The following is a 19,682-nucleotide window of genomic DNA, read 5'->3' as shown; positions in this document are numbered from 1 at the left end:
TTGTTCACCGCCAATATGTGGCAATATGATTGAGAGAGGGAGAGAGAGAGAGTTTGTGCGTGTATTTTGACCTGATATCCTGCAACTGAAAACTTACTTATTTTCAGAACTATCTTTTGTAAACTCTAGTGTTTGTGGATTCCTTGGGATTTGCGAGGTAGCCAATCATATCGTCTGCGAATACGAACACCTTTATGTTTTCATTCTAATCCGCATGTGTCTTCCTTCCTTTACTTGCCTTACTGCATTGGTTAAGTATTCTACTACTAAGTTGAATTGGCTTGTTGAGAGCAGACATCCTTACCTTATTCCCCAAAGAAGGCTTTTATCATTAAGTATGATGTTTGCTGTACATTTTAATAAATGCCCTTTATCAGGGTGAGAAAGTCCCCTTATATTCCTAGTTTGCTAAGAGTTTTTATCATGAAAGTTGAATTTTCTCAAATACTTTTTCTGAATCAATTGATACGATATGGTGGTTTTTCTTCTTTAGATCGTTGGTAGAATTCACCACTAGAACCATCTGTGCCTGGACATTTCTTTTTTTAGAAGGATTTTCATTATAAATTCAATTACTTTAATAGCTGTCAGATATTCAGATTATCTATTTTGTCTTGGGTGAGTTTTGGTAATATGTGGTTTTCAAGGATTTGTTCTATTCCTCTAAACTGTCATTTACGTGTACAAAGTTGTTTATAGTATTCTCTTATTACCCATTTAATATCTGTGGTATCTATAGTGATATCTTTTTCTTTACTCCTAATGTATTGATAATTACTATTTTCTCTCATTTTGCTAAATATTTATCAATTTTATTGATATTTTCAAGAACTGGCTTTTGGTGTGATTGGTTTTTCCTCTACTGTTTTTCTATTTTTAATTTCATTAATTTCTGTTATTTTTTTCCTTCATTCTGCTTGCTTAAATTTAGATTCTTTTTATGTTGTTACCTTTTGACCCCCTTCATCCATTTCTCTGACTCCCCACTTCTGGCAACCACCAACCTGTCTCTATTATCTATACCTATGCGCTTCCTTTCTTTTTTTCTTTTTTTAAGGTTTCACATATAAGAGAGGTCATATTCATATGATATTTATCTTTGTCTTTCTCCGCCTAACTTAAATTCATGAAGTAGGAGCTGCATTTGACACGTTTTTCTGTTATATGCACTTAATGCTATAAACGTCTCTCTCGGCACTGCTTTAGCTGCATCCCACAGATTTTAATACGTTATATTTTCATTTACATTCAGTTTTAATATACTTTTTTATTTCTCTTGAGACTTTCTCTTTGATACATGGATTATTTAGGAGTGGCTTCTTTAATTTCTAAGTGCTTCGATATTTTTCTGTAATCTTTCTGTTATCGATTTCTAGGCTGTCTCCATTATGGTCAGAATACCCTTTGTATGACATGAATTATTACAAATTTGTTAACAGCTGTTCTATGACCTAAGGTATTGTCACTCTTGGTGAATGTCTCATGTATGCTTGAAAACAATCTTTATTCTGATTTCACTGGGTGGAATGTTCTAAAAATTTCCATTCGATCCTGATGGTTGACGGCACTGTTCAGTTCTTCCCTATCCTTGATAATTTTTAGTAGTTATATCCTTTAGTAAGTGGAGGGGTTATAAATCCCCAAGTATAATATCTGATTTCTCTAGTTTCAACTATTTTCTCCACTCAGTCCTTTAAGGTTTTACTTCATTTATTTCCCAACTCTGTTTTTTGGTGCATGCACACTTAAGACTTGATCTTTTTGATCTTTTTATCATTTTGAAATGTCCCTTTCTTCCTAGTAGTTTTCTTTATTCTGACATCAATTTTTTCCACTAAAGTAAGTTTTTTTATTTACATTTATTTAAGGAAGAGATAATTCATACTTAATATTACTATCTCTTTTCAGTACAGCCATTCCAATTTTCTTCTGATTAGTGTTTGCATGGTATGTATTTTTCTATCTCCTAACCTCCCTGTGTCATTGCATATGAAGTGAGTTTCTTATAGACAAAACACAGTTCAGTCTTTTTTGATCAATTCTACCATTTCCTACCTCTTAATTATTCATATGTTAGGACTTAAGTCTGCCATTTTAGTACTTCTGTTTGTTCCCTCCATTTTACCTTCCTCTGTTTCCCCTTTCTTATGTTCCTATAGGTTACTTGAACATTTTTAGTATTCCATTTTCATTTATTTACAATAGTTTTATTATATCCCCATATAATACTTTCTTTAACATCTTTATTGGAGTATAATTGCTTTACAATGTTGTGTTATTTTCTGCTGTATAACAAAGTGAGTCAGCTATATGTATACATATATCCCCATATCCCGTCCCTCTTGCATCTCCCTCCCACCCTCCTTATCCCACCCCTCTATGTGGTTGCAAAGCACCGAGCTGATCTCCCTGTGTTATGCGGCTGCTTCCCACTAGCTATCTATTTTACATTTGGTAGTGTATATATGTCAATGTCACTCTCTCACTTCGTCCCAGCTTACCCTTCCCTCTCCCTGTGTCCTCCAGTCCATTCTCTATGTCTGTGTCCTTATTCCTGTCCTGCCCCTAGGCTCTTCAGAACCATGTTTTTTTGATTCCATATATATGTGCTAGCATACGATATTTGTTCTTCTCTTTCTGACTTACTTCACTCTGTATGACAGACTCTAGGTCCATCTACCTCACTACAAATAACTCAATTTCATTTCTTTTTATGGCTGAGTAATATTCCACTGTATATATGTGCCACAACTTCTTTATCCATTCATCTGTCGATGGACACATAGGTTGCTTCTATGTCCTGGCTATTATAAATAGTGCTGCAATGAACACTGTGGTACATGACTCTTTTTGAATTACCATATAATATTTTTAATGACTGCTCTAGAGATTACAGTGTGTGTGTGTGTGTGTGTGTGTGTGTGTGTGTGTGTGTGTGTGTGTAACTTACTATAGCCTGCTAGTATCAACATTTTACTACCCTGAGTGGAACACAAATACCTTGCCACACTTTATGTCCCTTTCCTTTCCCACTTTCGATACAGTTTTCTTAAATATAACTTCTATATACATTGAGAACCATGTAAATGTAGTAATTTTTGCTTTGTATCATCAGACAATTTTTTAAACTGAAGAGGATTTATTTATCCGTTCCACTGCTTTCTCCATTTCTAATATCCCAACTGTCCTTCCATTATCTCTTCCTTTGTGTCTGAAGAACTTCCTTCATAGTCATTATTTTACAACCAATTTGCTGGCAACAAATTTTGCTAGCTTTCTTTCATCTGACAATGTGTTGATTTCTCTTTCATTCCTTAAGTATATTTTTCCTGGATACACAATTCTGGGGTGACATCAGGTTGTTTTTTTTTTTTTTTTAGCACTTCCTCTGTTTTCCACAATTTCTGATAGGAAATCTGTTGTTGTTTCAAATTGCCCTTTCCCTAATAGCAATGTTTGGTTTCCCTTTCAAGATTTTTTCTTTGGCTTTAATTTTCAAAAGTTTAACTATAATGGGTCCGGGTATGGATATCTTTAGGTTTATTGTGCTGGGAGTTCACTCAGCTTCTTGAATCTGTAGAATTATGTCTTTTGCAAATTTGATAAGATTTAAGCCAATATTTCTTCAAATATTTTTTAAATTCCACATCCTGTCCTCTCTGTCTAGTACTCTGATGCCTCAAATGTTATACCTTTTGTTATTGTCCCACAGGTCTCTGAGTCTAAGTTCACTTTTTCAATTTCTCTCCATTATTCAGACTACATAATTTCTACTGATCCATCCTGAAGTTCACTAACTCTTTCCTCTGTCCTTTCCATTCTGCTATTTAGTCTAACCAGTAATTTTTAAACTTTGGTTATTGTATTTTTCAGTTCTAAGATTTTCATTTGATTCTTTATATTTTCTACTTATTTGCTGCAGTTTCTTATGTTTTCATTTGTTTCAAGAGAATTCATAATTGCTCACTGGAGCAGTTTTACAAAAGCTGCTTTAAAATCCTTATTGATGATTCCAACATTTGTGTCATTTCAAAGTTAGCCTCTGTTGATTGCCTTTTCTTGTTAGAGTTGAGTTTTTCCTGATTTTTTCATATGACGAGTAATTTGGGGTTGTAGGCTGGACATTTTAAGTACTATACTATCATACTCTAATTCCTACTTAAATCTTTTATTTTAGTGAATGGTCAACCTGTTTAGATTCTGAATGTGATCGCAGGCTCACTTTTGTGGACTGTGTTTCAAATGTCAATTTAGTTTATAAAGTCTCTCCAGTACTCCTCGGTTTTCTCTATTTACATGTTACCTATACGACAGAACTCCACTCCCCATTATCCTCAGCATGGGCTTGAGTGGGGAGAAGCACTGCCTCATTTCAGCAGAGCAGGCATAGAAAATAGGGTAATATGCAGGGGAGTGGGGATTTGTGAAAGTCAATGAACCCACAGGCTCAGCTGGGGAGGGTACCACCTTATTACTGCAAGGGGAGTGGAAATCAAAAGCTCCAATCACAGGCTCCTCTGTGGAGGAATGCTTCTTCCTTACTTCAGAGCATGGAAGAAAGTCGAGTTCTGCCTCAAAACTCTGCAGGGTAAGGGCACCATCTTGTTAATGCTGTGTAGTTGTGAAAGCCAGGGTCTCACCCACAGGCTCTGCTGAAGAGAGTTGCCACCTTGTAAATTCTGGTGGGGTGGAAGACAGTCCTCCCTACAGGCTCTGCTGAGGAAGGGGACTGCCTCATTACTTAGCAGGGAAGAGGAGAAGTCAAAGTTTGACCCACAGGCTCCACTGGAGGGGGACATCTCCTTGTTACTGCAGGTGGGGGAAGGGTGTGTGTGAGACAAAGCTCTGGTCATGGATACTGCTGCTGTAATGCCTGTTTGAGTGTGAGGGGGTATAGATTTTATTGTGATGTTCTCCTAGAGAACGGATGGGATAGGTTAGGATGTTTCTATCTTGCTGGGCCATCCTTTGGCTAGAGAGAACAGGCTTTCCTTGGCACTATTTTTTTGTCTGCACTCATTAGCATTTCCAGGTTGTAGACTTCTCTACAACCCAGGCCAAGATATATGGGAGGCAAGAAAAATAGACAATCAGGGAACTCACTCAATCCCTGAGTCTCAAGGTCCTTAGATAGTCCACCTTCTTTTCCCTAACTTTCAGAGTTTTCTGGTAGGGTATTTCATGAGTTTTGTCCAGGATTTTTGTGATTAGTAGGAGAAAAACAGAATGTGTTTACTCCATCTTGTTCAGAACCCAAACCCTGCCACTTATTTTCAGTCTATATTTTTTGTGTCCTATCACCCTCTACTCTCTAAGTTTCCAGAGGATATGAACTGAGGTTTTATTAACCTAGTAATTGTTGGCTTGGCAAAAAGTATCATATATGACATATCCTTTAAGCTTATTAGCTGTAAGAAAGTGTTGATACAGCTTCTTGGCCTTTACCCACCATTAGGTTCACAATGTAACTCTGAAGTTTGTTCATTCATTTAATAAAGACCTGTTTTGTGAAAGCTTCTGGGGATACAGCAACGAGTAAGACAGCTAAAATCCTTGGTGTTATGGAACTTACATTCTATTGACTGGAATAGGATGGAGAGAACTGCAGGTATATGAGTAATGTGTTCTCTTCAGGCTGGACAAAACTCAAGTCTACTGTGTTTCAGTTAATATTAGGAACATACATTTGAAAAACTCAATATTCAGAAATCTATAAATTTGCAATTGGCACAAGTACAATAATGTTTTCACTTGGTACAATTAACTTTAATGATCTAGTAAACTAGTTATAAACTACTTACCACATAGAGTTGTTTCCACAGACTGGCCCATTCTTGCAGAGTTGCTGTAACTTCAGTCACAATAGAATCTTCAAGTGGAACCACAGTTTCATACTGCCTAGAACCAGAGCCACAACAAACAGTCCCATTATCTTTGATAAAATACCAGAATACTGTCTACTGACCTTTTCAACACATGTAAATCAAATTTAAATTCATGCAAATATAAAGAGAGGTATATCTAATTGAATACATATTGTTTAGCAGTAATATACTGCAATAATATAAGTGAACTGAATTAATGTAAACAAGTTTCCTCAACTTGTCCATTGAGGAGTTCTGGGTCTGGTAGAGGAACTGTGATCCTGGAAACAGAAAGGTACTAGGTTTCTCTCCAACTACCTTGTAAGCAACATCCATTATGGTGCCAGTCCCTGTGCTAACTGCCAAGGATTTATCAGTGAACAAAAATGGACAGGGTCCCTATCTTCATAGAGCTCTTATTGTGGATAGGGAATTAGACAAATAATCACAACAGATATGGATAGCAATGAATCTAAGAAAGAAACCAAATTGTACTAACAGAGATTTTAGCTGGGGGACACAATTAAAGAAGAGAAGATAAGTGAAGTCTTCTCTGAAGAAATGGCAATGCCCAAAAGATGCAAAAAGGTCACGACAGAAAAGTTTGTTGGGAGGGACAGGTGTGGTGTCACCTGCAGAGGAAACAATATACAAGAAGTCACTGAGATGGTAAAGAATTTCACATATCTAAGAATTTAAAGAAGACTGGTATGACTGAGGCCAGCTCTCACAGGGCCTTTCCAAATGATACTAAAGATACCAGACCTTTTTTTTAATTAATTTTTATTGGAGCATAGTTGCTTTACAAAGTCGTGTTAGTTTCCACTGTACAGCAAAGTGAATCACCTACACATATACATATATCCCCTCTTTTTTGGGTTTCCTTCCCATTTAGGTCACCACAGGGCATTGAGAATGAATGAGACGATACTGAAAGGTTGTTCAAAGTAAGGGCATGACTTGATAATATTTTTATAATGTCTATGCCACTTTTGAGAGTTAATGAAATATTTTCTGGGACCAAAGATTTTATATACTGATATGCTGAGGTGGATGGAACCTATACTCCAATTTGTTAGCCAAAGAGAACATCATCCACTTGCAAGCAACAAAGGAAAATTCATTTCACAAATTAGCATTAAGTATCATTTCTCTACACAGCTGACAAACCACCACTGTGTTCAAAGGTGACCGTGTATTAATATGGAGCATCAATGAATATATGTTACTTGATTATGCTATACGGCTTTCTTTTTTATTTTCTGTGATTTATTCCAGCAGATAAAAAAAATCATCTTGGAATGATGCCAGAGCACTATCCATATTCATCAAATTTATAAGGTGAATTTTCAGTGCAAGGCTGAGATTTAAACTTGACACTATGGAAATAGAGAGACATGGGAGATGCTGTAAGAGTGTTGTGTTTTAGTAACATTAAAGCAGAAATGCTGTATAGGATAAACTGGAATAAAATTTCTTGAAAGTTTCACCTACTGGGTCTCCAGCTACTTTAATCACTGAGATCTATGGAAAAATTACATTGTTCCTATTTTAAAGTTCTAAAACTTTGGACTTACCTCAATTTATACTAACCCAAGTATATACTAATACTGACGTATTTTTCTTAGTCTATAATATATAATCAGTATCCTGAAAATTCTTAAAATTCAGATACAGTGTTATTTATAAACACACGGTTCCACAGACCAAGTAGAATGTAGTCAGAACACTAAGAAAAATAACCAAATAAAGTGAATTAATAAGCAAATTTCCAAAGAAATTCTGGATTCATGCAGAGTAAAGAGTTTGTTAGAGGCCTGAACCAAGATGGCGGAGTAGAAGGATGTGCTCTCACTCCCTCTTGTGAGAACACCAGAATCACAATTAGCTGCTGGACAATCATCAACAGGAAGACACTGGAACTCAACAAAAAAGATACCCCACATCCAAAGACAAAGGAGAAGACACAGTGAGATGGTAGGAGGAGCGCAATCACAGCAAAATCAAATCCCATAACTGCTGGGTGGGTGACTCACAGACTGGAGAACACTTATACCACAGAAGTCCACCCACTGGAGTGAAGGTTCTGAGCCCCACGTCAGGCTTCCCAACCTGGGGATCCAGCAACGGGAGGAGGAATTCCTAGAGAATCAGACTTTGAAGGCTAGTGGGATTTGATTGCAGGACTTCGACAGGACTGGGGGAAACAGAGACTCCACTCTTGGAGGGCACACACAAAGTAGTGTGCGCATCGAGACCCAGGGGAAGGAGCACTGAATCCAGGGAGACTGAACCACACCTACCTGCTAGTGTTGGAGGGTCTCCTGCAGAGGTGGGGGGTGTCTGTGGCTCACCGTGGGGACAAGATAACTGGCAGCAGAAGTTCTGGGAAGTACTCCTTGGTGTGAGCCCTCCCAGAGTCTGCCATTAGCCCCTCCAAAGAGCCCAGGTACACTCCAGTGCTGGGTTGTCTCAGGCCAAACAACCAACAGGGAAGGAACCCAGCCCTACCCATCAGCAGTCAAGAGGATTAAAGTTTTACTGGGCTCTGCCCACCAGAGCAACACCCAGCTCTACCCACCACCAGTCCCTCCCATCAGGAAACCTGCACAAGCCTCTTAGATAGCCTCATCCACCAGAGGGCAGACAGCATAAGCAAGAAGAATTACAATCCGGCAGCCTGTGGAACGAAAACCACATAAACAGAAACATAGACAACATGAAAAGGCAGAGGGCTATGTACCAGATGAAGGAACAAGATAAAACCCCAGAACACAACAAAATGAAGTGGAGATAGGCAACCTTCCAGAAAAAGAATTCAGAATAATGATAGTGAAGATGATCCAGGACCTCGGAAAAACGATGGAGGCAAAGATCGAGAAGATGCAAGAAATGTTTAACAAAGACCTAGAAGAATTAAAGAACAAACAAACAGAGATGAACAATACAATAACTGAAATGAAAACTACACTAGAAGGAATCAGTAGCAGAATAACTGAGGGAGAGGAACAGATAAGTGACCTGGAAGACAGAATGGTGGAATTCACTGCTGCAGAACAGAATAAAGAAAACAGAATGAAAGGAAATGAAGACAGCCTAAGAGACCTCTGGGACAACATTAATCACAACAACATTCGCATTATAGAGGTCCCAGAAGCGGAAGAGAGAGAGAAAGACCCGAGAAAATATTTGAAAAGATTATAGTCGAAAATATATATATATATAAAATATATACATATACCCAAGTCCAGGAAGCGCAGTGAGTCCCATACAGGATAAACCCAAGGAGAAACACGCCAAGACACATACTAATCAAATTGGCAAATATTAAAGACAAAGAAAAATTATTAAAAGCAATAAGGGAAAAATGACAAATAACATACAACGGAACTCCCATAAGGTTAACAGCTGATTTCTCAGCAGAAACTCTATAAGCCAGAAGGAAGTGACATGATATACTTAGAGTGATGAAAGGGAAGAACCTACAACCAAGATTACCCAACCTGGAAAGGATCTCACTCAGATTCGATGCAGAAATCAAAAGCTTTATAGAAGAGCAAAAGCTAAGAGAATTCAGCACCACCAAACCAGCTCTACAACAAATGCTAAAGGAACTTCTCTAAGTGGGAAACACAAGAGAAGAAAAGGACCTACAAAAACAAACCCAAAACAATTAAGAAAATGGTAATAGGAACATACATATCAATAATTACCTTAAACGTGAATGGATTAAATGCTCCAACCAAAAGACACGGGTTGGCTGAATGGATACAAAAACAAGACCTATATAAATGCTGTCTACCGGAGACCCATTTAAGACCTAGGGACACATACAGACTGAAAGTGAGGGGATGGAAAAAGATATTCCATGCAAATGGAAATCAAAAGAAAGCTGGAGTAGCAATACTCATAACAGATAAAATAGACTTTAAAATAAAGAATGTTGCAAGAGACAAGGAAGGACACTACATGATGATCAACGGATCAATCCAAGAAGAAGATATAACAATTATAAATATATATGCACCCAACATAGGAGCACCTCAATACATAAGGCAACTGCTAACAGCTATAAAAGAGGAAATGGACAGTAACACAATAATAGTGGGGGACTTTAACACCTCACTTACACCAATGGACAGATCATCCAAAATGAAAATAAATAAGGAAACAGAAGCTTTAAATGACACAATAGATCAGACAGATTTAATTGATATTTATAGGACATTCCATCCAAAAACAGCACATTACACTTTCTTCTCAAGTGCGCACGGAACATTCTCCAGGATAGATCACATCTTGGGTCACAAATCAAGCCTCAGTAAATTTAACAAAACTGATATCATATCAAGCATCTTTTCTGACCACAACGTTATGAGATTAGAAATGAACTATAGGGGAAAAAACGTAAAAAACACAAACACATGGAGGCTAAACACTATGTTACTAAATAACCAAGAGATCACTGAAGAAATCAAAAAGGAAATCAAAAAATACCTAGAGACAGATGACAATGAAAACACGACAATCCAAAACCTATGGGTGCAGCAAAAGCAGTTCTAAGAGGGAAGTTTATAGCTATACAAGCCTACCTCAAGAAACAAGAAAAGGGCTTCCCGGGTGGCGCAGTGGTTGAGAATCTGCCTGCCAATGCAGGGGACACGGGTTCGAGCCCTGGTCTGGGAAGATCCCACATGCCGCAGAGCAACTAGGCCCGTGAGCCACAACGACTGAGCCTGCGCGTCTGAAGCCTGTGCTCTGCAACAAAAGAGGCCGCGATAGTGAGAGGCCCGTGCACCGCGATGAAGAGTGGCCCCCACTTGCCGCAACTAGAGAAAGCCCTCGCAAAGAAACGAAGACCCAACACAGCCAAATATAAAAATAAATTAATTAATAAATTTTAAAAAAAGAACAAGAAAAATCTCAAATAAATAATATAACCTTACACCTAAAGGAACTAGAGAAAGAAGAACAAACAAAACCCAAACTTAGCAGAAGGAAAGAAATCATAAAGATCAGAGCAGAAATAAATGAACTAGCAACAAAGAAAACAATAGCAAATATCAATAAAACTAAAAGCTGGTTCTTTGAGAAGATAAACAACATTGATAAACCGTTAGGCAGACTCATCAAGAAAAAGAGGGAGAGGACTCAAATCAATAAAATTAGAAATGAAAAAGGAGAAGTTACAACAGACACCGCAGAAATACAAAGCATCCTAAGAGACTACTACAAGCAACTCTATGCCAATAAAATGGACAACCTGGAAGAAATGGACAAATTCTTAGAAAGGTATAGTATAACCTTCCAAGACTGAACCAGGAAGAAATAGAAAATATGAACAGGCCAATCACAAGTAATGAAATTGAAACTGTGATTAAAAATCTTCCAACAAACAAAAGTCCAGGACCAGATGGCTTCACAGGTGAATTCTATCAGACATTTAGAGAAGAGCTAACACCCATCCTTCTCAAACTCTTCCAAAAACTGCAGAAGAAGGAACACTCCCAAACTCATTCTATGAGGCCACCATCACCCTGATACCAAAACCAGACACAGATACTGCAAAGAAAGAAAATTACAGACCAATATCACTGATGAATATAGATGCAAAACTCCTCAACAAAATACTAGCAAACAGAATCCAACAACACATTAAAAGGATCATACACCATGATCAAGTGGGATTTATCCCAGGGATGCAAGGATTCTTCAATATATGCAAATCAATCGATGTGATACACCATATTAACAAATTGAAGAATGAAAACCATATGATCATCTCAATAGATGCGGAAAAAGCTTTTGACAAAATCCAACACCCAGTTATGATAAAAACTCTCCAGAAAGTGGGCAAAGAGGGAAACAACCTCAACATAATAAAGGCCATATACGACAAACCCACAGCAAACATCATTCTTAATGGTGAAAAACTGAAAGCATTTCCTCAAAGATCAGGAACAAGACAAGGATGCCCACTCTCACTGCTATTATTCAACATAGTTTTGGAAGTCCTAGCCTCGGCAATCAGAAAAGAAAAAGAAATAAAAGGAATACAAATTGGAAAAGAAGAAGTAAAACTGCCACTGTTTGCAGATGACATGATACTATACATAGAGAATCCTAAAGATGCAACCAGAAAACTACTAGAGCTAATCAATGAATCTGGTAAAATTGCAGGATACAAAATTAATGCACAGAAATCTCTTGCATTCCTATACACTAATGATGAAAAATCTGAAAGAGAAATTAAGGAAACACTCCCATTTACCACTGCAACAAAAAGAATAAAATACTTAGGAATAAACCTACCTAGGGAGACGAAAGACCTGTATGCAGAAAACTATAAGACACTGATGAAAGAAATTAAAGGTGATACCAACAGATGGAGAGATACACCATGTTCTTGGATTGGAAGAATCAATATTGTGAAAACGACTATACTACCCAAAGCAATCTACAGATTCAATGCAATCCCTATCAAATTACCAATGGCATTTTTTATGGAACTAGAACAAAAAATCTTAAAATTTGTATGGAGACACAAAAGACCCCAAATAGCCAAAGCAGTCTTGAGGGAAAAAAACGGAGCTAGAGGAATCAGACTCCCTGACTTCAGACTATACTACAAAGCTACAGTAATCAAGACAAGATGGTACTGGTGCAAAAACAGAAACAGAGATCAATGGAACAAGACAGAAAGCCCAGAGGTAAACCCACGCACCTATGGTCAACTAATCTATGACAAAGGAGGCAAGGATATACAATGGAGAAAAGACAGTCTTTTCAATAAGTGGTGCTGGGAAAACCGGACAGCTAAATGTAAAAGAATGAAATTAGAACACTCCCTAACACCATACACAAAAATAAACTCAAAATGGATTAGAGACCTAACTGTAAGACCGGACACTATAAAACTCTTAGAGAAAAACATAGGCAGAACACTCTTTGACATAAATCACAGCAAGATCTTTTTTGATCCACCTCCTAGAGTAATGGAAATAAAAACAAAAATAAACAAATGGGACCTAATGAAACTTAAAAGCTTTTGCACAGCAAAGGAAACCATAAACAAGACGAAAAGACAACACTCAGAATGGCAGAAAATATTTGCCAACAAATCAATGGACAAAGGATTAATCTCCAAAATATATAAACAGCTCATGCAGCTCAATATTAAAAAAACAAACAACCCAATCCAAAAATGGGCAGAAGACCTAAATAGACATTTCTCCAAAGAAGACATACAGATGGTCAAGAAGCACATGAAAAGCTGCTCAACATCACTAATTATTAGAGAAATGCAAACCAAAACTACAATGAGGTATCACCTCACACCAGTTAGAATGGGCTTCATCAGAAAATCTACAAACAACAAATGCTGGAGAGGGTGTGGAGAAAAGGGAACTCTCTTCCACTGTTGGTGGGAATGTAAACTGATACAGCTACTATGGAGAACAGTATGGAGGTTCCTTAAAAAACTAACAATAGAATTACCATATGATCCAGCAATCCCACTACTGGGCATATACCCTGAGAAAACCACAATTCAAAAAGACACATGCACCCCAATGTTCATTGCAGCACTATTTACAATAGCCAGGTCATGGAAGCAACCTAAATGCCCATCGACAGACGAATGGATAAAGAAGATTGGTACATATATACAATGGGATATTACTCAGCCATAAAAAGGAACGAAATTGGGTCATTTGTAGAGACGTGGATGGACCCAGAGACTGTCATACAGAGTGAAGTAAGTCAGAAAGAGAAAAACAAATATCGTATATTAACGCATATATGTGGAACCTAGAAAAATGGTACAGATGAACCGGTTTGCAGGGCAGAAGTTGAGACACAGATGTAGAGAACAAACGTATGTACACCAAGGGGGGAAAGCCACAGGTGGGTGGGGGGGTGGTGTGATGAATTGGGTGATTGGGATTGACATGTATACACTGATGTGTATAAAACTGATGACTATAAGAACCTACTGTATAAAAAAAAATAGACAAAACCTATTTATTAGGTTTATGGATGTGCATGCAATTTATAAAAAATAAAACACTACTGTTACCGTGAAAAAAAACAAGTGTTTGTTAGAAATGAAATTTGGTAGTGAAAAGAGACGATCCTTTAATTCAATGTATATTGCACAGAAATGTAGCTGAGAGCATGATCATTAGGGTAGGATAACTTGGCCTCAATTCCTACTCTCCCTACTTCCTTGCCATGTGTTGGCAAAGGTATTTAACTCTCAAATCCTTGCCCACCTCATGTGAAGTAAACAAATAATCCCATTTTCTCATCTGGAATTCTCAAGTGTGATATAATGGGTATAAAATGTCAATTACAAAGCCCAGTATACAGGATATTTAATAAATGGCAGCTATTGTTCACTCTTACTTAATCTTTTAATTTTCATTACTTACAAATTGCCAAAGCATATCTAAAATAAACAATGTCAAAATGAGTTAGGTTTCATATTGTACTTTAAAAATATATTTCACAAAGACTTCTTGTCCAAATAGCTCCATAAGTTCATGCTTCGACATATTTCCTAACCTCCCAATACCCAGCGGAGAAAATATGAAATAGAAAACCAAATGTATTTCTGAACTCCAAAATAAAATTAACACCTCAATAGAGCAGCAACAGAACAGAAAAAAACAGAGCAGTGAACTAGGGTGAAATCATAGCACTTCTAGGCTCTGGAGTCAAAAGCTACTAGTGATGTAGAGGGAGAACAGGGATGAAAAGTGCTCCAAGTGAGAAGAGGATGAAGGCCTGATTCACTACTTGAAGCTCCCTGAAAGAAGACCAACATGAAGCACAGCAAAAACTGCTACTGAACCTCACTTAAAACCACGGCTTTTAGAAACCTCTAGGGCTAAATAGATTGGAGACTGAAGCAGTCCCCTCCTTCCCTCAGCCAAAGGTCAGGATCTGCCAAAAGTCCAACGTCACTGTGGGGAAGGAGATCTAAAATGCTATTGTAGGACTTGGTTCTACACTGGGGCCTCGGAAGCAGGTAGAGGTAACTACACAAGTACTAGACAGATGTGCTCAGGGGGAGAAAAGGAAGGGGAAAACAAAATCTCCCACTTCTGAAAACCAAAATTCTAAGATGTCCAAAGTCTTAAAAATAAAATGAAAATGCTTCTCAGGATTTTATAAGTCTGATAAACATTTTAAAATATTTACAATGCTTAGAGAAATGAGTAACTTCCATTTTTAAAAAAAGCAAACATAAATAAAACAAGAGCCAATGGATATGCAAAATAACCAACTAGGAATTTTGCAAATGTAAAATATTGTCAAAATGTCCATCTATGGCTGAATGGAATAATGAAATGTGATATATAGATAGATATAAAATATATAATGGAATATTATTCAATCTTTAAAATGAATGAAAATTCGATACATTTTACAACATGAATGAGCTTTGAAAACACTATGCTAAGTGAAATAAGATAGACACAAAAGGACAAATATTGAATGATTCTACTTATATACAGACAGACAGTAGAACAGAGGTTACCAGGGACTGGGAGAAAGGGGGAATGAAGAGTTACTGCTTAAGGTGTACAGAGTTTCTGTTTGGGACGAGGAAAAAGTTCTGGAGTTGAATATTGATGAAGGTTGCACAACACTGTGAATGTACTTAATGCCACTGAGCTGTACACTTAAAAATGTTTAAAATGCTAAATTTTATGTTACTCATTTAAATGACAAAAAATACTAGCAGTGGGGAAAAAAACCTCAACACAAAGGACACAGGCCAGACAGAACTCAAAAGAAAATCTAGCAAGATGTATAAAAGAGTACTTAAGAGATATGGGGATGAGGTGGAAGAACTCCAACCTAATCCTAACAGAAATCCCAGAAGAAGAGAACGGCAGTGTTAGAGAAAATTGTGATTTTCTTTTCCTTAGCTGTCCTGCATTGTAGCTCCCCTTCTATGTTTGAGAAAAACCCTAACATTGAGACAGAGCTGCCTTCCACTATACAAGTGGAAAATGATGGATACTTGACTTCTCAGCCTCCTTATGACTACAGTACAGGCTCATGACCTGGGGTCCATTCACCCCAGACTTAGAAAAGAAAACCAGGGACTTCCCTGGTGGTACAGTGGTTAAGAATCTGCCTGCCAATGCAGGGGACACAGGTTCAATCCCTGGTCTGGGAAGATCTCACATGCCACAGAGCAACTAAGCCCATATGCCACAACTACTGAGCCTGCGCTCCAGAGCCTGCAAGCCACAACTACTGAAGCCCGCACGCCATAACTACCGAAACCCACGCGCCTAGAGCCTGTGCTCCACAACAAGAGAAGCCACCGCAATGAGAAGCCCGCACACTGCAACGAAGAGTAGCCCATGCTTGACACAACTAGAGAAAGCCTGGGTGGAGCAACAAAGACCCAAAGCAGCAAAAAAGAAAAAAAAACCCAATTATCCAAAGCAGCAAAGATTACAAAGAAACCAATGTCTTGGCAGGTACATTCAGTTTCCAGAGGCAGATGTCCTATGGGAGCATCCAGTTTTGAGTTGGTGAGGGGAGGGGAAGAGGCAGAATTAAATACAGAAGTCAGGGTGTATCTCACTGAGAAGATTTAAGAAAAGACCTAAAGAAAGTAACAAAGTTAACCAGGCACAGTATTCAAGCACAGGAAACATCCTGAGCAAAAACCTTAAGGCAGGAACGTACCTGATATGTTTGAATAAAAGCAAGGAAGCCAGTGTAACTGAAGATGACAAAGAAAAAGGGACAGCAGAAGAGGTCACCGGGGTGACAAGAAGCCACATCATAAAACCTTGTAAGCCTTTGTAAGAGCTTAGGTTTTTGCTCTGAGTGACATGCGAACCACTGGAAGGTCTTAAGCACAGATGTAACATGATCTATCTTGTATTTTTAAAAAACCACTCTGGCAGCTATACTGAGAATAAACTGTAGGTGGGCATGGATAGAAGTGGGGAGAGCAGTTAGAAGGCATTGCAGTAACACAGGTAGGAAAGCGTAATCATAGAAAGTTCCTGCTTTTCATTCCATGTCAAGCTGTGACAATTTAGGACATAAGCTTGTCTTTCTCTAAGTTGTCTAATACTGTACAAAGCTATCTGTACAGGACTATCCCATAGTCCTTGAGATGATCACGTCCTTTGCACTGTTCTTTGACAGCAGACTCTCAATAACTCTCCCAATATTTCTTTAGTGGATGCCATTATAGATTCCCTTCTTATTCCCTCTCTCATCTATCCACTTTAAGGCCACAGATCCCCAACCATATGTTGTAAAGGTAACAACAAGGTTCCCAGAACACATGCAACAGAAATCCATAAAATTATAAGCAGAGTCTAACACTATCTTCTCAGCTCCATCCTGGCGGGAAAGTCTGAGGCTAAGTTTAAGGGAAGTTTGAAAAACAGACCAACAATGATGTCAAAGGCAATTTTTTTTAAAAAAGGCAAGTATAAAAGGATAACTTGGCCTACATGATCAAAAAGCAAGAGACCTTCTGGGTACTGCTGAGCTACTGTTTCTCCCTTTACCTGTATTCTAAACTAACAGTTAAATAAATCTAGCAGACATAGAATGGATAGATGAGACAATTTGATACTCTGTAATATCTAATTGGAAGGATAATCTCTAGTCAAGAAACCAGGGCTGCAAAAAGCTGAATGCTCACTTTACTGATGCTCTGTGTAAGAGTTCAGAGCAATCTTCTCTTTCATCTTTAGTGTTCAAATAGCCAAAACCCATACTCTAGTTTTTGATCCTGATCATTGCTGAATTACAAGGTCAGTTGAATTTATGGCCTTTTATATATTTTAAGATAAAAATCAGGCTACTGACTTGGAAAAAATGGTAGAGATAGAGACACTGGATAACACAGAAGACCCTAAGTTTCGCTGCTACTAAACCTCCCTTTGCAGCAGAAAAAGACCCTCCTCTACTGTGATGACGGTGTTCTTGCCTTGCTTGAAGACTTTTAGATTGGCTCACCCAAATGAGCTGTCTTGCAGAGCAAGCCAGTTTTCGTTATGCCCTATACCAACTAACCCCAGTGTTCCATGAAATCAATGTTTCCTTTCCTAGCCATCCCAAGATGAATGTGGTGTAAAAGATAGAAGTTATTGGGCTTCCCTGGTGGTGCAGTGGTTGAGAGTCCGCCTGCCGATGCAGGGGACATGGGTTTGTGCCCCGGTCCAGGAAGATCCCACATGCCGCAGAGCAGCTGGGCCCATGAGCCATGGCTGCTGAGCCTGCGCGTCCAGAGCCTGTGCTCCGCAACGGGAGAGGCCACAACAGTCAGAGGCCCGCGTACTGCAAAAAAAAAAAAAAAAACACCTTTCCCTGAAAGCCTTCAGGGAGTTCAGGACTTTTAAGCACTTGCTACCTGGACTTCTTGCTTGGCGCCCTGCAATAAATGGTGCACTTTCCTTCATCACAACCCAGAGTTAGCAGACTGGCTTAACTGCATGTGGGCAAGGAGACCAAAGTTTGGTTCAGTAACAGTACCATAACTGTTGAATCAGAACTGGCCAGTAGGGACTTCCCTGGGGGTCCAGTGGATAAGACTCCATGCTCCCAATGCAGGGGGCCTAGGTTCGATCCCTGGTCAGGGAACTAGATCCCACAGGCATGCTGCAACTAAGAGTTCGCATGGTGCAACTAAAGATTCTGCATGCTGCAACTAACGATCCTGCATGCTGCAATTAAAAGATCCAGCACAGCCTAAATAAATAAATAAAACTTTAAAAAAAAGAACTGAGTAGCATTGAGTCTCTGATATGGTACCATACACCAAGTGGATTAATTAGCCAACACCGATAGGCAAGTTCATTACAGTGGACTCCACTGATCATGAAAGGGATGGGATTTGAATTTTCTTTCTAGGCCTGCTTTATTTCTGGCAATGGACCTTCCATAGACTACTGAATACCTGATTTGCCATCACATTAATATGTTTAAAACTACAATATGAGGTAGGAACTCACTTTAAAGTAAAAGAAGTAGAATAAGGAATTGATACTCACAGGATTTACTGATATTACTAATTTCTTTATCACCCAGAGCACTGGACTGTATAAAGCAACAGAGAGAACTATAAGAGACTTTGTTATGCCACCTTTTTAAAGGTACTATCCACATATTGTGATAACTGCTCTGAACCAGCAACCAATATAGAGTTATGTTTCTCCCACAGGCAGAATACATGGTTCGAAAAAGAAGAGATAGAGATGGAAGGGGCACTTCTCACTCTCAAACATAATGACTCACTTGTAAAATTTTAACTTCCCATCTCTGAGGACTCAGACTCTGCTAATACAGAATTATTATGAAGCATGAATATACCAGATGAGAACATTATTCAATTACAATGAATCTGAGATTACCATGAAGCCATTTCATGTTTAGGTTCTTCCTGCCACTGGGCAAACAAAAAAAAAGGCACTTTTGGTATTGGCTGGCATGATTAATTTGTACTAGTCCTCAAGAAGAAACAGGCTTGCTGCTATACAAAAGAAGTGGGGAAAAGTATAGATGCAACCAAAGGGATCCTCAAGGAACATCCTAATACTGCCATGCTCTGTGCTAAAAGTTAATGGAAGACTATAGCATCCTGAAACATACAGAACTACCAAGGGCTCAAATACCATTAGCTGAGGTACTACCTAAAAAGAAGAGATCATGAAATGGGTAGCAAAGATGGGAAGTTATTGATGCAACCTGCAACCAAGTAGAGAAACATGTCTATAACATCTACTATATATTACTCCATGCTGTATCATATATACTTATAAATTTTAC

At 38.3% G+C, this 19,682-nt stretch overlaps 1 protein-coding gene across 7 annotated transcripts in view; it reads right to left on the bottom strand.

The window, feature by feature from the left end:
• The window catches only part of DOCK3 (dedicator of cytokinesis 3), a 408,834-nt gene that overhangs the window by 273,842 nt on the left and 115,310 nt on the right, over positions 1–19,682 (bottom strand). For all 7 annotated transcript variants that reach the window (XR_013830244.1, XM_079934759.1, XM_079934762.1 and 4 more), the window contains one exon: positions 5,802–5,898. Coding sequence is in view for 6 of the 7 variants with exons in the window: in XM_079934759.1 (XP_079790885.1) it covers positions 5,802–5,898 (97 nt within the window). In the remaining variant the exon portion in view is untranslated. The remainder of the gene's footprint in view (positions 1–5,801; positions 5,899–19,682) is intronic.

The sequence above is a fragment of the Stenella coeruleoalba genome (assembly GCF_951394435.1).
Source record: "Stenella coeruleoalba genome assembly, chromosome: 10".
In the NCBI taxonomy this organism is placed as follows: domain Eukaryota; kingdom Metazoa; phylum Chordata; class Mammalia; order Artiodactyla; family Delphinidae; genus Stenella; species Stenella coeruleoalba.
Note: the sequence above shows the minus strand (reverse complement) of the source record. Positions and strands in the feature narration are given on the sequence as shown.